The 23,377-nt window shown below is 51.1% G+C and overlaps 3 protein-coding genes and 1 pseudogene across 3 annotated transcripts; 2 read left to right on the top strand and 2 right to left on the bottom strand.

Annotated features, from left to right (window-relative positions):
- The first annotated feature begins 348 nt into the window (after positions 1-348).
- Positions 349-3,688, top strand: LOC124707259 (RGG repeats nuclear RNA binding protein A-like). Its single transcript, XM_047238925.1, has 6 exons — positions 349-713; positions 984-1,341; positions 1,434-1,578; positions 2,531-2,692; positions 2,787-2,849; positions 3,207-3,688. Exons 1-6 carry the CDS (start codon positions 527-529, stop codon positions 3,393-3,395), a joined length of 1,104 nt encoding a protein of 367 aa, XP_047094881.1. The 5' UTR covers positions 349-526; the 3' UTR covers positions 3,396-3,688.
- Positions 3,689-4,168: 480 nt separating this feature from the next.
- LOC124648405 (disease resistance protein RGA2-like) lies at positions 4,169-5,707 on the bottom strand. Its single transcript, XM_047188181.1, has one exon. The coding sequence runs from the start codon at positions 5,690-5,692 to the stop codon at positions 4,169-4,171; it is 1,524 nt and encodes a 507-aa protein (XP_047044137.1). The 5' UTR covers positions 5,693-5,707.
- Positions 5,708-7,134: 1,427 nt separating this feature from the next.
- Positions 7,135-15,974, top strand: LOC124648406 (annotated as a pseudogene).
- Positions 15,975-17,399: 1,425 nt separating this feature from the next.
- Positions 17,400-18,917, bottom strand: LOC124648407 (disease resistance protein RGA2-like). Its single transcript, XM_047188183.1, has one exon. The coding sequence runs from the start codon at positions 18,900-18,902 to the stop codon at positions 17,400-17,402; it is 1,503 nt and encodes a 500-aa protein (XP_047044139.1). The 5' UTR covers positions 18,903-18,917.
- Between the last annotated feature and the right edge of the window lie 4,460 nt (positions 18,918-23,377).

Here is a 23,377-nt window from a genome sequence, read left to right on the forward strand (position 1 = left end):
CACGATTCAGCAGGCAACACTCGCCCGTGACAAGTCACCACGGAGAATTCCGTAACACCGACAGCTGAGCCCAACGTGCAATCCTAGCCGCTCGATTAGAATCCCTCGGCTCAACAACCTCACGAGCGCAGAAGGATCCACCAAGCACCAGAATCCCGTAATTACCCCACAAAATGCTCAGTAATCATCGCAAAACGTCCAATCAGCCTCGAGGGTACAGCAGTAATTTCCAACCGGCAAGGGATAGGGACTCGCTCGCGGCACTAGTAGTAGTACAGAAAGAGTGCGGCTAGGGTTTCTTCGTCTTCTCGCACACACTCCTCTCTCCCCACCTGCTCGGTCTCCCTCCGCCCGCCGCCGCCGCCAGCCGCCGCTGCCGAACCCGTACGCCGCCACCTCGGGTAGAGCGATGGGGATGCAGCAGTCCGGCAGGAGAGATTTGTAGCGACAAGGGTCAGTTCCCCAGTCCCCCACACCACACCGCAACCGAGCGAGCGCAGCGTGACCTGACCTTTCGCCGTCATCCATGGCGACCACCCTCAACCCTTTTGACCTCCTCGGCGACGACGAGGGCGAGGACCCCGCGCAGCTGCTGGCCAAGGCGGCCGCTTTGGCGCAGAAGGCCGAGGCCAAGAAGTCGGCGCCGGCCGCCGCCGCCGCCGGGAAGCCGGCCGCCAAGCTGCCCACCAAGCCGGCCCCACCTGCGCAGGCTGGTAAGTCGAGGTTTCAGGTTTATTTGCGGGTTGCGAGTATGCCGGATCTGGGGTTTAGGGTGTATATATGGGGGAACGGGTATTCCCCCGGAATGATTTACCTTCCGGCGACTGCTATATAATTATCCAGTGACTAGTATCTGAAACGGAGCAAAAAAACATGGTTGTAAAATTGGGGAATTTTGATCCAATTTTAGACATTTCTGCCATGGTATAGTACTACTAGTACTATTTTTTAGGGTTTAGCTCCTGATGCTATGAATGTTTCAGTCCAGGAGTCTCGAGGTGGTTCACGCGGAGGATTCAGGCAAGGCGACCGTGGCTACGGCAGAGGTGGCCGAGGAGGGTATGGCCAGAACCGCGAATTTGGCAGTGAAGATACGAATGGCTACAGGGGAGGAGGATATGGTGCTAGAACTGGAGGCGAGGAAGGCGGAGAGAGGGGCCCTCGTCCACCCTACCAGGGAGCCCGCCGAGGTGGGTATAGGGAAGGCGAGTTTGGTGATGATTCCGAGAGGCCGCCTCGAAGGAACTATGAGCGCCACAGCGGCACAGGCCGTGGGTATGAGATGAAGCGTGACGGTGCTGGCCGTGGGAACTGGGGAACTGCCTCTGATGAACTTGCCCAGTGAGTTGTCTTCTCTACTGAGCTATCCTGTAGGCTATTTTTATGCAGAGTGGTGAAACGAGAGCTAACCTGTGTGTTGATCTGGTGACCAGGGAAACTGAGGCCCTCAAGCTGGATGAGAAGGCACCTGTTGCTGAGAAGCTTGGTGCGCAGGAGGATGCACCACAGGCAGAGGAGAACAAGGTCAGCAAAGATGCTACTGCAAATGTGGAGGAGGAAAAGGAAGAAGAAGACAAGGTAAACTTTATGCTGTACTTCTGTATGCTGTAGTGCACAATGAATGGTTGTTTGTGAGCAACTTTTTTTTTTTGTTCTGAGGCAATGTAACATGCACCTACAGTTCTCTTGCAACTTGGTAAGAAGTGTGGATTTCTGTTTGCAACTTTCAATCTCAGGGCAAAATAGTACTCCGTAATCAGTTTAATATTTTGCTTCATTATTTCTTTTTTCGTCTTGAATATTATCCATTTATAGTTACGTTGTTATTGGGTGATTAGCTATTCATATACGTTATCTAAATATTTTGGTAGCTGGGAATGTTCATTTTAGTAGTCTTGTTGTTTACTTAGAACCAATCAATTTGGCAATGTTTCTCTTTAAATATTCTACTAGTGCAACCACAACAGCACTTGTATCCAGTTGATTTGTTTGTAATCACAACAGCCTCGATGTTGCCATTTGCTTTATGACTCGCATTTTGTATGTACTTACAGTCAGGACTCGCACAAAAATGAGAATAATAATTTTCCTGAAGCTTTTGCTCTGCCCTCCTTTCTGATTATGTACAATATCTATGTTGGGAGGGTTCACTGATTTCTGTACCTTGCTTTTGATTCATAGAGGACTATAGATAATTACTGGTAGTTACAAGCTTGTCTATTTGGTCATGATATGCAATACCACCCTCCTAAATAAATATAGAGGTTCCATTTTGTCATAGAGGACTATAGATTATATATGGTTGGTTCCATTTTTTGTCATAGAGTACTATAGATTATATATGGTTGGTTCCATTTTTGTTCTTGATGATGGCTGTGTGACTATGACTCACACTATCTCTTGCCAGCTTCATGCTATCTATGTTTACAATGTATTTTATCATTTGCTTGTTGTTTTATTGTATCATGTATCTGTGGCTATCTATCTATATGTGTTGCAATAATTTAAATGAAATATTCGGTGACCTTAGGAGATGACTCTTGAGGAATTTGAGAAAGTAATGGAGGAGAAGCGGAAAGCACTTCTTGCTTTGAAGAGGTCTGAGGAGAGGAAAGTTGAAATTGATAAGGATCTGCAGGCTATGCAACTGCTTTGCACTAAGAAGGGAAATGATGAAGTTTTCATCAAACTGGTATGTTATCCCATTATTATGCCTTGTTCCCCATGTTTCTTTAACTCGCTAGAGATGTGTGGTTGATCTTTCTCTTTCTTTCTGTATTCCGTAGGGTGCTGATAAGGATGCTTTGAAGAAGAAAGAAAATGCTGAACGCGAGGAGCGTGCCAAGAAGGTCAGGCATTACATCTATTGCTATATTTTCAAGTACTATTTCCCCTTAAGTTGCTGCAATACTAACAGAAATGTTATGATTCTGGTGTTATCATTACCACTTGGGCTTATTTTTGGTATTTCTGAATGCGGTGGTACTAAAAAGAGTGTGAACAAACACTTAGTTTTATGATGCTTGATTTAGGCCTTTCTTGACAAGCATAGTTGCACTTATTCGCCTAATTTGGTTTAGTTGGCCTCTGCTATTGATAAAACACCAATTTACATTCTTGCTTGGTGTGCCCAATTTATATCAACTAATTCATCTCCACTAATACACAACGATTACTAATCTGGGCCTTTTTTCTGTTGCTTTTAGTCTGTGAGCATCAATGAGTTCCTGAAACCTGCTGAGGGAGAAAGGTACTATGGCGGCCGAGGACGCGGCGGCAGGGGGCGTGGTGACCGTGGAGGCTTCCGAGGTGGATTTGGTGGGGGCTATCATGGCCCGCCGGCCGCTCCAGCTATTCAAGACCAGAACCAGTTCCCAACTCTTGGTGGGAAGTGAAATCTCATGTTATCTTGTCGTTTTTGCTGCCAACCTTAAATTTTGTTGGTTACCTTATGTTTTTGTTCGACTTCTATTAAAACAAATAATTGTGTTTGTGTGTGTGGATCATTCACCCCTGCGTCAGTCGACTTTGTAAATCCAGAGTTGTTTGTCACTCGTCAGAGTTTTGTAGGCTGTTTTGTCCCCCTCACCAATTCGTACATGTTGCAGCCTTGTCAATGTGATACGACGATCCAGCAGATATGCTGGTTATTTGAAAGCTATATATAGAGGATGAAGTGTCTGTAGTACGAACATAGTTTTACTACACTGTAGATATCGTTGAACCTCTTCGATTATCGTTCCGTTTTAAGATCGATACACCAGTTTGGCAATTAGCAATTTTCATTCATAAATGTTGCATCCTCTGTTTTTGTTGTGGTATGATTATGTGGATCTGGATGCTGTTAATTTGTAGGTGTCATATATCATTAGGACGCATCAAACACACGGAGGAACAGGAACCTGGATGAGAAGGTACTCCATTCAACATTTCACAAACCACGAAAAGCTCATTGAATTTTGCTGTACTTAATTAATCAAGTAGGTGTTCAATTAATAAATATTTCGGAGAAAGATCAACTAGCTTTGACTTCAAGGCTCTATTGAGATGAAAAATATGCCAGTGATTACAAACACAATCGTTAACTAAGGATCCATAGTCTGGCTGAATGACAATTACAATATACAAAATCCATCGGTCTAAGTAGAATCAGAAACCACCTCTGGCTCTATAGCCTGCCGTTTTTGTTCTGCACAAGCTCACAAGAATACACATAGTTGTAGTATGGCGGTATGACGGATCTCCAGGACAAAACCTCAAATTTTCCCCGTTGCATAGGGCTCCAGGCCCCGGAGAGAAGATCCACAATTGTTATTCTCGGAACTTCGCTGTGAGCAGCTGGCCCTTTTTGGTGGCTATGATGTATTAGAAATAGCTTACCATCCTCGTAACCTTGCTGTGTTTCAGCAATGCCCCAACCGTACCGGGACATACGATCCTCATGATATTCACCAAGCACAAAGTTGTTCTTCTGTCTGAATTCCCTAGCCTGTCTAAGAACCCTGCACCAGAACCGAACACTAGTATTTGCTCTAAGTAAGGTGGCAGTAACATATGCGAATATGAAAGATCCACACGTCTCGACAGCTAGCTCCATGGCAATGGATGTTAACTTCGGGTGCTCCTCTGGATCCGTGCTTCCAAACACAAGCATCTTGAAGAAATACCAGAAAGCTTCTTTAGACAAACAACTTAGCTTGATGGCTTTTGTCGTTCCAACACTGGCCATCTTTTCTGAACGGCTAGTGATTATGATTTTGCTTCCATTTGCCATGTATCTTTCAGAAGTCTGCAACAACCTCTTCCACGCCCCTTCGTCCACGTCCCCTAAGAGCTCAATCACAAGCAACGACCTTTCTTCATTGGAGGCACTATTCTGATGCTTGATCACACAATGATCTCTAAAAGTTGTTGGAATTTCATCCTTTAGATCATTTTCTCTATAGCGTAAGATCAAGGAGAAGTGATTGCGCACACGCTCATCATCACAAACATGTTCCACAAGTGTGCTCTTCCCAATAAGTCCAGGACCAACAATTGGTAGGACACCCAAATTTCCACCACTTGGAGGCTCAGGTTGTAGCAAGAAACCGATGGCTTGTTCCCTCTCCATTTGTCGGCCGAACATAAATTTGTCTAAAATTAAATATGAGCCATAAGGTTGGCGATACATGCGAGGGTAGCTCATCAGAAATATAGCGAACTCCTTCAAATCAGCAACCATGCTTTCTAGGACAAGAATAAACTGTTTCAACTCCTTACTGCTGCCTCTACCAACTACCATGCTATAATTTTGAGTGTAGCTAGATAACCGGCGAAATCTCTTAGCTGGATTAAATTTGGATTGGGCAAACAAGGAGCCACTCACCTCCTCATCATCTGTCTTCTGTGTGGACTTGAAGGAGTCTGTCTTCTTCTGTGTGGACTTGAAGGAGTCGAGAAGGTAGTACCCTCTGAACAATTGTATTATCATCATGCTAACCTGATGGATCATCCCTCGGTTTCTGATGCACCGCCCCTCAGCCTCCTCGATGATTGCCGATATCCTCAGAAGCAGTTGGTGCAGCCTCTGAAGGTCCTCCTCGGTGGTTGTCTGCTCCTTGGCTGTCATCTGTTCGCGGCACTTCTCGATCACCACAGATATAGTTCTGCTGACAATTTCACCAATTACTGCAGAAACGAGGACCTCCATTGTAAAGCATGAAGGAACAAGAACCCCTCCAGGCTTATCACTAGCTAAATGGTGCTCTGAACTTGAAGGGAATAGATAGTTTCTGACATTGAATGCACATGGAAAGCTAAGAAGACAATTGTGCTACACGTTTCAGAAAATGGCGATTCTCCCATCCTTTGTTGACTCACACAACGAATGTGACATAATGTTTGTGTCCAAAGAAAAATACTCATAATTTTTTTTGTTTAGAGGTCATCATGGTGGAAACGTGATGCTGGTTTCCCACCGTTGGAATCAGCAGCCAACCCCATCACATTTTCCTTCGGTTCTTTAAAATACCTGCACAATCTGGCAGTGGTTGTGTTTGCTCAAACATTTGTGTTGATTTTGACTTGTGGTGTTGATCCCTGTAGCAGCGCGCGCATACAGATTTTGACTTGTGGTGCTGATCACTAGATATGTTCTCAACCCCCGAGATGGGTGCGAGTGATGTTGTCTGCTACAAGACACTGTCAAGCTTACTACCCGTAGGAACTCCTCCAAAGCCTCTCACTAGCTATAGATGGTACTCTGGGTTTCCCGAATTCATTGCGAGTTGCGAATACCACGTGCAGTGCAGCTGTGCAGGCGTGGACTGTTGCTGCGTCTGGTCGTCAGAAACCAAAACAAAACAAAAGGGACAATTAGCCGCTGTTTGGTACTAGACTTTTTATGGGATTAGTGGGAATAATCGCACCAAATGCCAAATCCTCACTCATTCTTAAGATCATGCTTGTTTCTGGTATATTGTGCTAAGTTTAATCCCACGTTTTTACCCTGCTGTCTGAAGTCGATAACTTTAATTTCACAAAGAAAAAGGAGTATCGATGACTTGAAACGGTCTGTGGGAAGCTTCAGAAAGCAGCCGTGCATAAATTTCAGCAAAGAAGGCATTCTTATGGCACAAGAAAATAATTTTCTCTTGATTTGACATCAGCTTGGTGGAAACTTGACACTTTGACAGCTATCGAAAATCCGGGGAACAAGCAGACTGGCCGAAATTTGCGTGCTTCCACAGTTTCTTCTTTCTTCGGCAGAAGAAGGTATACCAACGCTTTGTTGGTGGCCTGCAATCTATGCATGTCACCGTGATAGCAACTCGGGCATTCTGCAGCTCATATTTGGGTATTTTTGAATGCGATGGTACTAAATATAGTGTGAACTACCACTTAGTTGGTTGTTTTAGCATGCTTGATTTAGGCCTTTCTGGACAGCTTCTTTTACTGTTTTGGTTTTAGTTGTCATTCCTCGGCAGTCTGCACTGAATGTTGTTAAAACAACAATTGCCACTCGTGTTTGATGTGCCCAATTTTATATAAACAACTCTAATACATAACCATTACTAATCTGGGGTTGTTTTCTGTCGTTTTAGTCTGTGAGCATTAACGAGTTTCTGAAACCTGCTGAAGGAGAAAGGTACCATGGCAGAAGCCAAGGACGCGGCGGCAGGGGGTGCCGAGGCCAAGAAGTCGGCGCCGGCCGCCGCCACCGCCGGGAAGCCGGCCGCCAAGCTTGGCGGCGAGGCTCCTGTCGCCCCGTCTCGTGGTGGGGGACCAGGATCTGGGCGGCGGCGCCCTGCGGCGGGCGTCGTGGCGGGCGGCTCTGGTGGTCTTCCTCGACCTCGCGGGAGGTGAGGCGGCGGCGGGCGTCGACGGTGGCGTGGAGCTTCTTCGCGTCAAGATCTGAGGTAGCTGCTCTCCTCTCTCTCCCCCGCCTACTCCGGCTGAAGGTGGTGCCGCCGCCGGATCTCTGGGGTAAGGGGTGCTGGTGGGATGTTCGGACCAGGGGTAACCCTAGGCTGGCTGGTCCGGCCCAGCGATGTCGACGCCCTCGGGTACCTGGTTCCTCCTTGGAGGCGCCACTGTGACCCCCTCTTTCCACCCCCGACCCATCTTTCGAACGAAAGTCCAAAATCTCTTCGATTGGGCGGCGTCGACGCGTTGCGCTGTGACCTCCTTGGAGGCGTCACATGGGGAGATTCGGGGTTCAGGTGGGGAGTCGAAGGTGGGAGCTTTGGGCCTGTTGGCCGGCTATTCAAGGGCGGCGGCAGTGTGGCCGGTTGAGGGCTTTGTTAATTCAAAGTCGGGCTTTCAAGCCTTATGTTTAAAATCCGGCCGCCAAGCTGCCGACCAACCCGGCCCCACCTGCGCAGTCTGGTAAGTCGAGGTTTCAGGTTTATTTGCGAATTGCGAGTTGCCAGGTTTCAGGTTTATTTGCGAGTTGCGAGTATGGGGGATTGGGTTTTTTCCCGGAATGATTTGCCTTCCGGCATCTGCTATATGATAGTCTAGTAGTGACCAGTATCTGAAACGGAGCAAAAAACATGGTTGTAAAATTGGCGAATTTTGATCCAATTTTTGACATTTCTGCCATGATATGGTACTACTACTACTACTACTACTACTACTACTACTACTACTACTACTACTACTACTACTACTATTTTTTAGGGTTTAGCTCCTGATGCTATGAATATTTCAGTCCACGAGTCTCGAGGTGGTTCACGCGGAGGATTCAGGCAAGGTGAACGTGGCTATGACAGAGGTGGCTGAGGAGGGTATGGTCAGAACCGCGAATTTGGCAGTGAAGATACGAATGGCTACAGGGGAGGAGGATATGGTGCTAGAACTGGAGGCGAGGAAGGCGGAGAGAGGGGCCCTCGTCCACCCTACCAGGGAGCCCACCGAGGTCGGTATCGCGAAGGCCAGTTTGGTGATGATTCTGAGAGGCCGCCTCGAAGGAACTATGAGCGCCACAGCGGCACATGCCGTGGGTATGAGATGAAGCGTGACGGTGCTGGCCGTGGGAACTGGGGAATTACCTCTGATGAACTTCTTGCCCAGTGAGTAGTCGGCTCTAGTGCTCTACCCTGCAGGCTATTTCTATGCAGCCTGGTGAAACGAGAGCTAACCTTTTGTTTATGTTTTGAGGACCAGGGAAACTAAGGCCCTCAAGCTGGAGGAGAAGGCCCCTGTCCCTGAGAAGCAGGTTGCACATGAGGATGCACCACAGGCAGAGGAGAACAAGGTCAGCAAAGATGCCACTGCAAATGTGGAAGAAGAAAAGGAAGAAGAAGATAAGGTATACTTCATGCTGCAGTGCACAATGAATGCTGATTTGTGAGCAAGTTGCAATATAACATGCACCTACTGTTCTCTTGTCAACTTGATGAAAAGTGTGGATTTCTGTTCGTAACTTCCAACCTCATGGAAAAATAGTTATCAGTTCAATGTTTTACTTAGCTTGCTCCATCATTTTTAATGTTTTGCTTCATTATTTCTTTTCATCTTGAATGCTATCCATTTGTAGTTACATTGTTATTGGGTGATTAGCTATTCATACATATTATTGTGTCTACATATTTTGTAGCTGGGGATGTTAATTTTTAAGTCTTTTTGTCTCCTGTGAACCAGCGAGATTTTGCTATGTTTCTCGTTATTCTACTAGTGCAACCACAACTGCATGCTTATCTAATTCATTTGCTTGGAATCACAGCAGCCTCAGTGTTGACATTTGGTATGTACTTGTAGTCAGGACTCAGCAGAAAAATGAGAGTAACACTTTACCTGAAACTTTTGCTCTGCCCCCTTTCTAATTATGTAAATATCTATTTTGGGTGGGCTCACTGATTTCCATAGCTTGCTTTTGATTCATAGGGAACTACAGATGATTAGTGGTAGTTACAAGCTTGTCAAAATGGTCATGATAGGCAATACCACCCTCCTGAACCCATATTTAGGTTGATTATGGTTACTTATTCCATTTCTGTTCCTGATGTCTGAGTGTTTATGACTCAAGCTGTAACTCTTGTCAGCTGCTTGCAGACACTATATATGCAACCATTTTACAATGTATTTGGACATTTCCTTGTTTTATTATATTTTATATCTGTTGTTATCTATCTGTATGTGTTGCAATCATTCGAATCAAATGTTTGGTGACCTTAGGAGATGACTCTTGATGAATTTGAGAAAGTAATGGAGGAGAAGCGGAAAGCACTTCTTGCTTTGAAGTCTGAGGAGAGGAAGGTTGAAATTGATAAGGACCTGCTGTTATGGTCGGGCTCCAGAATGCACGAAAGAGGCCTAATAGTGGACCGAATTAAGGGCTTAGCTCAAGTTATCTAGGGTTTCGAGTAGCTAGCCTATTATATAAACACATGTACCCCTTCGTTTTATGACAAGCAATAAACATATTTGTTGCCGTCTCCCTCAGGAGACGGGATCCCTAAACCCTAGCCGCCGCCTCCAGTGCACCGCCGCCTTCCTCCTCACGCGCGGCCACGGCGTCGAGTCGCCGACGTCCGCGCCTCCAGCCTCGCCACCCTCCATTCCACCCATACAACCTCCGTCCTAGACCTGGTAGAACCCTAGGGTCTACCAATTTGGTATCAGATTGCTCCGGATCGATCATGTCTTCGGGCCTTCCCACTGCCTCCATCGCCGGCACCACCGGCGCGCTCGCGACCACCATGGGTGCGCCGCCGATCACCTCCGGGCCGACTGCCTCTGTCAACCTGGCGCCAGCCCTCGACCCGGCCACCGTCCTCTCTCCGGCGGAGCTCATGACGGCTGTCCGCGACCTCACCCTGGCGGTCTCGCACCTCCGGACGTTCCTCCAGGGGCCCTACGCGCCGTTCCCGCCGACCCCGAGGACCACCGCGCCACCATCACCGCCACCGGCCGTGGCGCTCGCTCCGCCTCCCACCAGGGGGTCCCGATCACGCAGATCAGGTTCCCGCCATCGCCGTCCCAACTCCCGGTTTGGCTCGACGCGCCCGTCTTCACATCGGCGCCCGCCCAGCCGACCGTGCTCCAGCAGGCCGCGCCACCCGCGGCCTCCACCTTCGGCGGCTTCGCCGGATACGGCGACCCGTCTGCGGGGGGGTCCATGGTGCCGAACTACTCGCCCACCGCCGCGATGGCTCGTCACGAGGGAGCCTACGCCGCCGCCCCGCACGTCCAGCAGCCGCCCCGCTTCACCAAGCTGGAGTTCGCCACCTACGACGGTACCGTCGACCCCCTGAACTGGCTCAACCAGTGCGACCAATTCTTCCGGGGGCAGCGGACACTGGCGTCCGACCGCACGTGGATCGCCTCCTACCACCTCCGCGGCACCGCCCAGACGTGGTACTACGCCCTCGAGCAGGACGAGGGTGGGATGCCCCCGTGGGAGCGCTTCCGTGACCTTTGCCTCCTCCGGTTCGGCCCCCCGATACGCGGGAGCCGGCTGGCCGAGCTCGGCCGCCTTCCCTTGACCTCCTCGGTGCAGGACTTCGCCGACCGCTTCCAGACGTTGGCGTGCCATGCGCCTGGGGTCACGGCTCTCCAGCGCGCGCTCTTCGTCGGCGGCCTGCCAGACCACATCCGCGTCCACGTGGAGATGTGCGACCCACAGGACCTGCAGACGGCCATGTACTACGCACGTGCTTACGAGCAGCGCACCCTCGCCATGCAGCAATCCTTCCAGGGCCGAGGAGCGCGCCCTCGCCCCCGCCCTGCACCGCTGGCCTCGGCACGCCTCACCCTGCCGACCGCCCCCGCGGCCCCAGCAGCGCCTACGCGCCCCTTCCGCCGACTGACGACGCCGAGCAGCTCGAGCGGCATCGCAAGGGCCTGTGCTTCAACTGCGACGAGCCCTACGCGCCGGGTCACGTGTGCGCTCGCCTGTTCTACTTGGAGACTGTCGATGACGGGGACGTGGAGGCCCTCCCCGCGGAGCTCAACGGCACGTCCCTCTCCGAGCCCGGCGTCACGACCTACGGGCCGGTCGACGCGACCGCCTTCGTCGTCTCTCTCCACGCGCTGGCGGGCATAACGACGGCGAAGACCATGCTGCTTCCGGTGACGATCAACGGGGAGCGCCTCACCGCGCTTTTGGACACGGGCTCGACGCACAACTTCCTGTCCGGGGACGCCATGCACAGTCTAGCACTGCAGCCATCGGAAGCCGATAAGTTCAGCGTCACCGTCGCCAACGGGGACCGCCTTGCTTGCCAGGGCGTGGCTCGGCAGGTTCCCATCCTCATCGGCAACGAGCACTTCTCCATCGACTGCGTCGGCATCAACTTGGGCTGCTACGACTTCATCCTCGGCGTCGACTTCCTGTCCACACTCGGCCCTATCCTCTGGGACTTCGACGCGCTGACCCTCATCTTCTGGCACGAGGGCGGCTGCCGCGTCCAGTGGGCGGGCATCGGCAGTACAGGGCCCGTGACCCCTCAGCTCCAGCTGATGGCGTCGCGCTCGACGAGGCGCACCCCCTCCTGGCCGACCTCCTGTAGCAGCACAGCGACATCTTCGACAAGCCACATGGCCTACCGCCGGCGCGCCCCTGTGACCACCACATCCACCAGCTGCCGGATACGGCGGCTGTCGCCGTGCGCCCGTACCGCTACCCCCAGCTGCAAAAGGACGAGCTCGAGCGTTAGGTGGCAGTCATGCTCGCACAAGGCATCATCCGGATTTCGAGATCGCCGTTCTCCGCGCCGGTGCTCCTGGTGCGCAAGGCCGACGGCACGTGGCATTTCTGCATCGACTATCGCACCCTCAACGCCAGGACGTCCAAGGACAAATTCCCCATCCCCGTCGTGGACGAACTCTTGGACGAGCTACATGGGGCGCGTTTCTTTCACCAAGCTTGACCTGCGCTCCGGCTATCATCAGGTGCGGATGCATCCGGACGATATCACGAAGATGACGTTCCAGACACATCACGGCCACTTCGAGTTCTTGGTGATGTCATTCGGCCTCTCCAACGCGCCGGTGACGTTCCAGGCCCTGATGAACGACGTGCTCAGCCCCTAGTTGCGCCGCTTTGTGCTTGTTTTCTTTGATGACATTCTTATCTACAGTTCATCATGGGCGGAGCACCTGCAGCACGTGGCCATCATCTTCAACGAGCTTCGAGCGCATCGTCTTCACCTCAAGCGCTCGAAGTGCTCGTTCGGCACGACCTCCATCTCGTACCTGGGACACGTCATCTCGGCGGAGGGAGTCGCGATGGATGCTGACAAGGTCGCCGCCGTCGCTGCGTGGCCGACCCCGCAGTCACCGCGGGCTCTTCGTGGCTTCTTGGGCCTCGCGGGCTACTACCGGAAGTACATCCGGGACTTTGGCCTCATCGCCGTGCCACTGACCCGCCTTCTGCGCCGCGACGCCTTCTCTTGGGACGCGGAGGCGACTGAGGTGTTCCAGGCTCTCCAGCGGGCGCTCACGACGGGGCCCGTGCTCCAAATGCCGGACTTTGACAGGCCGTTCGTGGTGGACTGCGACGCCTCTGGCATCGGCTTCGGCACCGTCCTACACCAGGGCGAAGGGCCGCTGGCTTTCTTCAGCCGCCCGTTCGCTGCTCGTCATCACAAGCTCGCGGCGTACGAGCACGAGCTCATCGGGTTGGTCCAGGCCATGCGCCATTGACAGCCCTATCTCTAGGGGCGGACTTTCCGTGTTCGCACGGATCACTACAGCCTGAAGTTCTTGCTGGACCAGCGCCTCTCCACCGTTCCGCAGCACCAGTGGATCAGCAAGCTCTTCGGCTTCGACTTCACCATTGAGTACCGTCCGGGCCGTCTCAACACGGTCGCCGACGCCCTCTCCCGCCGCGGCACTGAGGAGGTCGCGGACGACGTCGCCGCCGCAGGCACTGTCCTCTGCATCCGCTCCAGGCCGTCCTTCGCCTTCATCAACGACATCCGCCGGGCTACCATGGCCGCCGCGGACGCCCAATATCTGCGCCAGCGCCTTGACGCGGGTGAGCTGGCGGCGCCCTGGCGCCTGGACGATGGGCTGCTCCTCCATGGGCGCCGCCTCTTCGTGCCAGACCATGGCGACCTTCGCCATCAGGTCCTGCTCTTGGCGCGTTTTGCGGGACACGAGGGCGTGCAGAAGACACTCCACCGTCTCCGTGCTGATTTCTACATCCCGGGTGATAGTGCGCTGGTCCGCGACTGGGTGAGGTCGTGCGTGACGTGCCAGCGTAACAAGACGGAGACGTTGCGGCCTGCAGGTCTGCTACAGCCGCTGGACGTGCCCTCGCAGGTGTGGGCTGATATTTCCATGGACTTCATCGAGGGCCTCCCCAAGGTGGGCGGCAAGTCCGTCATCCTCACGGTGGTCGATCGCTTCTCCAAGTATGCGCACTTCATCGCTCTCGGCCATCCGTATATAGCCGCTTCCGTGGCGCGGGCCTTCTTCGACGGCATCGTCCGCCTCCACGGGTTCCCTTCGTCCATCGTCAGCGATCGTGATCCCGTGTTCATTGGTCACGTCTGGCGTGATCTCTTTCGGCTGGCTGGCGTGAAGCTTCGCCTGAGCACGGCGTTCCACCCGCAGACGGACGGCCAATCCGAGGTGGTTAACAAGGTGATTGCCATGTACTTGCGATGTGTTACAGGAGATCGTCCACGAGCTTGGGTGGATTGGTTGGCATGGGCGGAGTACTGCTACAACACCTCCTATCACTCTGCCCTGCATACCACGCCTTTCGAGGTGGTTTATGGGCGTCCACCTCCGACGATGCTGCCTTACGAGCCTAGGACGGCTCGGTCGGAGACCGCGGGCGACTTGCTCCGCACCCGCGACGAGATCCTGGCTGAGGCGCGCCAACGTCTTATCCAAGCACAGCAGCTGGCCAGGAAGTACTACGACGCTCATCATCGCGAGGCGGAGTTCGCGGTGGGCGACTGGGTCTGGCTGCGCCTCCTTCACAGGACGACGCAGTCCCTGGACCCACGCGCCAAGCGCAAGTTGGGCCCTCATTATGCAGGCCCCTTTCGAGTGCTGGAGCGCGTCGGCACACTCGCGTACCGCCTGGAGCTGCCGGCTGGCTCTCGCATTCACGACGTTTTCCATGTGGGTTTACTGAAGGCCTACCGGGGGGATCCTCCGGCAGCGACGCCTGCACTTCCTCCTACTTCTGATGGCCGCCTTCTGCCGGGACCCGAGAAGGTGTTGAAGGCGCAACAACGTCGCGGAATCTGGCATTTACTGGTGCAGTGGGCTGGCCTGTCCGAGGAAGAAGCTACATGGGATAAGCTCGACGAGTTCCGCCAGCAGTTTCCAGATGTTCAGCTCGAGGACGAGCTGTTTGAGAAGGCGGGGAGAGATGTTATGGTCGGGCTCCAGTATGCACGGAAGAAGCCCAATAGTGGACCGAATTAAGGGCTTAGCCCAAGTTATCTAGGGTTTCGAGTAGCTAGCCTATTATATAAACACATGTACCCCTTCGTTTTATGACAAGCAATAAACATATTTGTTGCCGTCTCCCTCAGGAGACGGGATCCCTAAACCCTAGCCGCCGCCTCCAGCGCACCGCCGCCTTCCTCCTCACGCGCGGCCACGTCGCCGAGTCGCCGACGTCCGCGCCTCCAGCCTCGCCACCCTCCTTTCCACCCATACAACCTCAGCCCTAGACCTGGTAGAACCCTAGCGTCTACCACCTGCAGGCTATGCAACTTATTTCCACTAAGAAAGGAAATGATGAAGTTTTCATCAAGCTGGTATGTTAGCCCATTGTTCCTTGTGCTCCATGTCCCATAACTCCACTGGAGATGTGTGGTTGATCTATCTTTTCCTGATAAAGATGCTTTAAAGAAGAAAGAAACCGCTGAACGTGATGAGCGTGCTAAGAAGGTTAGACATTACATCTATTGCTATGCTTAGAAATATTGTTTACCCTTACCATTGTGGAAACAATGATGTTGTTATTCTGGTGCATTAATTACCAGTTCTGCTGCCCATTTGGGTATTTTTATTAAATGCAACGGTACTAAAAATAGTGTCAACAGCCAATCAGTTTGCTGATTAGGATGCTTGATTTAGCCCTTTCTGGACTGCATATCTGTTTTGGTTTTAGTTGACATTCCCTGCTGCTGTTAAAACACCAACTGTCGTTCCTGCTTGGTGTGCCCAACTTTATATTCTACCTCCGTCCAAAAATAAGTGTCTCAGATTTCAGTTGTAGATACATCTGTATCTAGAAAAAGTTGACACTTATTTTAAGACAGGGAGTACTTCACTCACCTCTGTAATACATAATGATAACTAATCTGGGATTGTTTTTTGTCGTTTGTAGTCTGAGCATCAACGAGTTCCTGAAACCTACTGAAGGAGAACGGTACTATGGCGGCCGAGGATGTGGCGGCAGGGGGCGTGGGGACCGTGGAGGCTTCGGAGGGGGATTTGGTGGAGGCTATCATGCCCCGCCAGCCGCTCCAGCGATTCAAGACCAGAACCAGTTCCCAACTCTCGGTGGGAAGTGAAATCTCATGTTATCGTGTCATTATCGCTGTCAACCTTGAATTTTGTTGTTACCATATGTTTCTCTTCAACTTCAGTTAAAACAAATAATTGTGTTTGTCTGTGGATCATTCACCCTTGCAGTCAACTGGTCTTTGTAAATCCAGAGTTATTTGTCACTTGTCAGAGTTTTGTAGGCTGTTTTGAGTCCCTCACCATTTCATACATGTCATAGCCTTTGTTTTCGTTGTGGATATGATGATGCAGCAGATATGTTGGTAATTCGTGAATAACTTATGCCACAAGACAAGGGGTGCAGGCATAGTTATCTAGGTTCTTGATTAATGCCTATCTGGACAGCATAGTTGCACTTATTTGCCTGTTTTAGTTGGCACTCATGTCCTGTTGCAAGATACCAGTTGCCCTTCGTTATTGGTGCGCCTGATTTTACATCAATGGTGATGTTTCTACTACATACTACCTCCCTTTCACGTATTTCAAGACGAACTTTGACCATAAAAATTGAGAAACAAAATCTTAATTATATTATGTGTAATTAGTATTGTTGAATTCGTATTGAAAAGCACTTTCTGATGATGCTAATTTCATACAAACAATCTTTATATATTTGAAGTAATTCTTGGTCAAACAAAAAGCACGAAAAACGAGGGCGCCTTATTGCTTGAAACGGATGTAGTAACAAATAATAATATGTGCTAGTCCTATGTCGTTTTTAGATGAAAGAATTGGTTAAAGTGAAGCTAGCTCTCAGACGAGCCAGGATACGAATTGAGGCTGTCAATTGGATTTCGTTGAACTATCATCGATTTCTTGTAACTTGCTGATGGAGAAATATTCCATGGTGACTGGGGTAGCAGGAGGAGACGTGGGAAGTATTTTTACCATACTTTTTGCCTGACTGCTATTAAAATAAATAATCACGCATTGGCTGGATTATTCGTTGTGGTGTCTGTAACTGATCTGTTAGTTTATTGTCAGATTTTCACAGCATTTTGCATTTCTTACATGTTGCAGCCATTGTTTTACCAGATTGGATTTTCGGCTCTAGTTGCTGTTAATTCGTAGGTTTTCCATGTCATGCAGCCGCGTCAAAAGTCAAAACGCAGAGGATGAGGGACCCAAGGATGAGAAGGTGCTCACTCCACACCTTTACTTCCACATTTCACCAACCAAGAAAGATAATTGAATTGTAATTTTTGTATTTGCCTAATCAAATAGGTGTTCATTTAATTAAAAATAATCTGGAGAAAGAGTAGTGATTACAAAAACCATCGCTGACTTTTTTTTTTATTTACATAAAGGGAGCCCCGGCCTTTGCATCAATTGATGCACACCGCCATTTTATTGAAAAATTCAGCGTTCAAGTACGATCAGAATAAAGATCATCGGTCCATTACAACCAGACCAACTCAAACCAAAAACCACCTCTATGGCTCTGTCCTAGTGTTCTTGTTCTGCACAAGCTCACAATAATGCATGTAGTTATAGTATGGCGGTATGAGAGATCTCCAGCACAAGACCTCAAATTTTCCCCTCGGCAAAGTGCTCCAGGTCCTAGATATAAGATCCACCACTGTTATCCTTGGAACTTCGCCGTGAGTGGCAGGCCCTTTTTGGTGACTATGATGTATCAGAAACAGCCCACGATCCTCGGAACTTCGCAGTCTTTCAGGAATGCTCCAAACGTACCGGGTCATATGATCCTCGGGATATTCACCGGACACCAAGGTATTATTCTGTGTGTACTTCCTAACCTCTCTGAGAACACTGGACCAGAACCCAGCACTGAGATTTGCTCTCAGTACGGCGGCAACAATACATGCTCCTATGAAAGATCCGCCCATCAAGAGGGCTAGCTCCATGGCAATGGATGTTAACTTTGGGTGCTCCTCCGGATCCGTGCTACCGAACACGAGCATCTTGAAGAAATACCAATAAGCTTCTTTAGACAAACATCTTAGCATGATGGCCTGTGTTGTTCCAACACTGAGCATGTTCTCTGAACGGCTAGTGATTATGATTTTGCTCCCATGTGCCGTGCATCTTTCAGAAGTCTGCAGCAACCTCTTCCAGGCTCCTTCATCCACGTCCCCTAAGAGCTCAATGACAACCAACGACCTTTCTTTACCGGAGGCAATATTCTGATGCTTGATCACACAATGATCTCTGAAAGTTGCTGCGGTTTCATGCGTAAAGTCGTTTCCTCTGTAGCGCAAGATCAAGGAGAAGTGATTGCGCACACGCTCATCATCGCAAACATGTTCCACAAGAGTGCTCTTCCCAATAAGTCGAGGACCAACTATTGGTAGGACACCTAAATTTCCACCCACTAGAGGCTCAGCTTGTAGCAAGAAGCTGATGGCTTGTTCCCTCTCTATTTGGCGGCCAAACATACACTTGTCTATAAATAAATATGAGCTGTAAGGTTGGCGGTACATGCGAGTGTAGCTCATCAGAAATATAGCAAACTCCTTCATGTCAGCAACCATGCTTTCTAGGACAAGAACAGCCTGTTTTAACTTCTTACTGTTGTCTCTACCAATTTCCATGCTCTCAATTTGAGTGTTGCTAGATAGGCGTCGAAAGCGCTTAGCCGGATTAAATTTGGATTGAGCAAACGAGGAGAGACTCACCTCCTCCTCATCGGTCTTGTTGTTTCTGCACTTGAGGGAGTCGAGAAGGTAGTACCCTCTGAACATTTGTTTTATCATCATGCTAACCTGACGGATCATCCCTTGGTTTGTGATGCACCGCCCCTCAGCCTCCTCGACGACCGCTGATATCCTCAGAAGCAGTTGGTGTAGCCTCTGTAGGTTATCCTCGATGGTTGTCTCCTCATTAGCGGTCGTCTGCTCGCGGCACTTCTTGACCACCACGGATATGGCTCTGCTCACAATATCACCAAGCACTGCAGAAATGAGGGCCTCCATTGTAAAGCATGAAGGAACAAGAACGCCTCCAGGATTTTCAGTAGCTAAATGGTGCTCCGAGCTTGAAAGATTTAGGCAGTTTCTGACATTGAATGTTCAGCGGAAAGCTTAAGAAGACAATTGTGCTATATGTTCCAGAAAATGGCGATTCTCCTAGTCTTCGCTGACTCACCCAATGAATGCGACATATTGTTGTGCCTGAAGAAAAGCATGTGTTTTTCTAACTTAGAGGTCATCATTGTGGAAACTTGATACTCCGTACTGCATGTTTCCCACCGTCGGAATCAACAGCCAACCAGATCATATTTTCCTTCCTTTTCTTTGGTCAGATATATGTGTTGATTTTGACTTCTGGTGCTGATCTCTGTCGCAGCGCGCACATACAGGTTGCCTGAACTTTCCAGATGGTTGTTGTCTGCTACAATATACTGTTAACCAGTAGGAACTCCTCCAAAGCCCCTGACTAGCTAGATGGTACTCTCTGCTCGAAGGAGTTAGGCTTAGGCAGTTGTTGACTTGACGACCTTAGAGCATCTCGGGTCGCGTCCTCAAATGTTTTTGGGACGCGCTGGACATATTTTCGGTCCCAGTCGCATGCCCCAAACGTCCATTCTATCCGGCGCGGTCTAATACGGTGTCCGGTGCCTCGAGCCTATCCCCATTCCACAGGGGATGCTCCGGGTGCGCCGGACAGAGCGAGAAGCGAGGCGGGGAGTGACGGCCCGATGCGCCATTGACCCATCAAAATTTAACCAGTCTCCCACCACATCGAGCCTCTCCCGCCACATCCCGCCCTCCCGTCGCACATTTTTGCCCCACCAAAAGATTTCACCCCCTCCTGCAGATTCATTTCTCCCTCCCGCCGTCGCTACTCTCTCCCAGCCATGGCGGTGACAGGCCCCAAAAAAGTGGCCAAGAAAGCGGCCACCAAGCCACCGGGCAAGGAGGCGGCCGAGGCAGCGGCAGCAACCCCACCCCCGGAGACAGCGGCGACACCAGCACGTGCGTCGGCGACAACGTATGCTAGTACACCTGCGTCGGCGGCATCGACGACTCAGGATGCGCCATCGGCGTCGTCGAACCCCTTCTTCTAAATTATGTTCAATTTGCACCCCCGGTCTGTAATATGATCGTGTCCAGTACTTTGATCGCGGCTACTTTGATTGCGACGATTTTGGTGGGAACAATCTCTTTTGAATGTGAACTATTTGAATTTATGTTTGAGGTAGTTTTGGGGGATGCGACTGGGCATCGTCGTCCCCAAACGCGGCACGAAGAATCAACGTCCCCCAAACGCTCGATCCAGCGCGTTTTGGAGGACGTTTTGGGGGACGCGACTTAGAGCATCTCCAGCCGCGTCCCCCAAAGCGTCCGCTAAACAGCGCCAGATTTATCGTTTGGGGGACGTGTTTCCTTTGTGCCGCGTTTGGGGGACGTCGCTCCCAGCTGCGTCCCCCAAACAAAATTTCAGATATTTAAAATTTAAGTGAATTTATTCAAACTTGCTATATATTACATAGATTCGAACAAAATTTGATGAGAAGGCCTACCAGGGAGCCCGCCGAGGTGGGTATCGCGAAGGCGAGTTTGGTGATGATTCCGAGAGGCCGCCTCGAAGGAACTATGAGCGCCACAGTGGCACAGGCCGTGGGTATGAGATGAAGCGTGATGGTGCTGGCCGTGGGAACTGGGGAACTACCTCTGATGAACTTCTTGCCCAGTGAGTTGTCTTCTCTACTGAGCTATCCTGTAGGCTATTTATATGCAGAGTGGTGAAAAGAGAGCTAACCTGTGTGTTGATCTGGTGACCAGGAAACTGAGGCCCTGAAGCTGGATGAGAAGGCACCTGTTGCTGAGAAGCTGGGTGCACCGGAGGATGCACCATAGGCAGAGGAGAACAAGGTCAGCAAAGATGCCGCTGCAAATGTGGAAGAGGAAAAGGAAGAAGAAGACAAGGTATACTTCTTTATGCTAGGAAATACATTTGTACACCCAAGCATGGGTGTGGGTGCTTCCACATCCGTTAGATGCGTGAAGATTCGGACAGGATGCTAGGTGGGAGAAATTATTTTGCCCTTTTTCTCTCATTTCTGTAAAGTTGGTAGGTCCCATGAACAGTGAAATAAAAGCCACCGGACACGGCTTTTGACTCTACGATACCGCTGTTGGCCTCTCCTCTCTCACCTGACACGGCCGATCCTATCCTCCCAGGGCAGTGCCACGCTGACCTACAACCTGAAAAATCACATTTCGCCTCCGTCCTCCCCCAGCCCGTGTTTCCGATTCAGAGAGCTCCAAGTCTAAATCAACAAGGTCAACTGGCAGATGGAGGAAGCTCCCGTCCATGTCCATTGCTGCCCGCCTGAGACTCCCCAGCCGCATGGTGGCTCCTCCCACCGCCGTCTGCTGCCCAAATAGGCGGGCTCGAATCGATTTCTGACGGCGCGTCGCTTTTGTCCTGCTCGAGGCCGGCGGCCCGGCGCCCAAGAAGACACTCGATGCAGAGGGTGTCGTGGTGGCAGAGAGCTGGAGTTCCACCACAATCGGCGTCGTGCAGCACGAACTGGTGTGGCTCCTCCACGCCTACTACTTCGGACGAGAAGCTCTTCCCCGGACGGCGGCAGCTGCTGTTGGCATCATTAATTTACTGTCTGTCGTGTAGTTGCTCCGATTGCCTGAACTTTTCTTTGACTGTTGCCGCGTCGGTCATCAGGATGAAGGTGACCAGTCCGTGGACTGTGGCGCGCTCACGAGGGTGTAATGGGTGCCTGGGTGGTGCCGGCTTCTAGTGTTGTTGAATCCGTCCGTATAGTTCTTGGAGCACACACACTCTTTGAACATGAACGGACTAAATTTTGTTTCACCATTGCACATTTCGGCTCTTTGGTTCATCACTAATTTATCCACAAATCACAAAACAAGACATCCTAAATCTTTCGATCATTCACGGTTTTTTGATATGTCAAGTGCTTCTTTTGACGCATTGCAACCGATTCCAACAAATCAAATGAGACGAACAAAGCTGAGCGTGAAGAACAGATCCGAAATCCCCATTTTAATGCATTAACAAGAACCAAACCGAGAGCAGCCAAAATTTTCGGATAAGCACGGCGCTGGCCTCGGCGATCTCTGGTCATGGCTCCCACGGCGTTGCTGGTGCGCCTCCGCTTTCCCCACGGGCTGAACTGCGGCAAGTTGTCGAACCACCTCTTCATGAACCTGGTGAACCCGCGCCTCCCGCTCCGCTTGATCGTCCAGGCCATGTGGTTGAGAAGCTGCACTCTCATCACTTCGTGCTCCTCACCCACCATCACCACGCCGCCGCTCCCGTCTCCGCCGCCTCATGCGCTGCTCAAAAGGTCCATCTCCGGCACGTTCAGCAGCGCCCTCGTCGTGGCCACGGTCGCCGGGGACCCTGCCAGCACGGCGCTCGGCGACATCCTCCAGCGCGACGCCGTGATGTGCCAGTCCAAGGCTCCAAGCACATCAGGTCATCAGCGCATCCATGGAGGCCACGGGGAATCGCATCGGCACCGTATCGACATCTCCGGCGCGCTTGCTCCGCCTCCAGCAACACGCCATCTAGGGCGCCGCGCCGCTCCAGCCGAAGACCCCCGTGCGAGAGGGAGGAACGGCCGACGACGCAAGGCGACGGCGTACTGTACCTACGCGTCGGCGGCACGGAGTAGACGGCTTGGTGGCGACGGTGACGGCGCACGGCGATGGTGTACTGTGCTTGCGCGTCGGCGCCGTGGAGTAGACGGCTCGGTGGTGACGGTGACGGCGCAAATCGACAACCTGTGCCTGCGCGTCGGCGGCGGCGCGGTGTAGACGCCTGTATTGAAGGGTTCCCGGCGGTCGGGTGGAGTTGGCTGGTACCCCGGAGCTCTCGCCGCACCTGGGGAAGATGGCCGGCGCGGGGAAAATGAGGTGTCTCTGCCAGCAGCAAGAGCACGAAGATGGGTAGTACTTTTTGACAGCTGCAGCAACTGTACCTATGGCTACGTCCGACACGAAAACAGAGCCTACGCTCATACACAGGGTCAGATGGTGAAAAGCCAAGAAAAGAGGAGAGTTTTGATGTGACTGAAAAATTGCCGACACGGTACAAACTGTTCAAAGCACCTCCACTTTGCACAGATCTCGAGGTTCAAATGAACGGTAGAAAAGACACCCACACTCATGCTTGGGTGTACAAAACTTGGTCTCGTGAGTTTCTGGGCCGGTTGGAGGCAGGCTGGACTTGGGTTTGGGTGGATTCGTGCAGATATGAACGTGATGAAACTGCTCTTTCGTTAGGCACACACATGGTGGGATTAATTTTCTAAAAAAACATGGTGGGATTAACACCCCTAATCGCAGCCGTTAAAGTGCTTCGGAAATCGTGCAAAAAGGAGACATAAAGCACCGGAGCACTTGCCTTTCTTTTTTCGTCTTGAATGTTATCCATTTATAGTTACGTTGTTATTGGGTGA

This window comes from Lolium rigidum, chromosome 4 (assembly GCF_022539505.1).
Source record: "Lolium rigidum isolate FL_2022 chromosome 4, APGP_CSIRO_Lrig_0.1, whole genome shotgun sequence".
Taxonomy (NCBI): Eukaryota; Viridiplantae; Streptophyta; class Magnoliopsida; order Poales; family Poaceae; genus Lolium; species Lolium rigidum.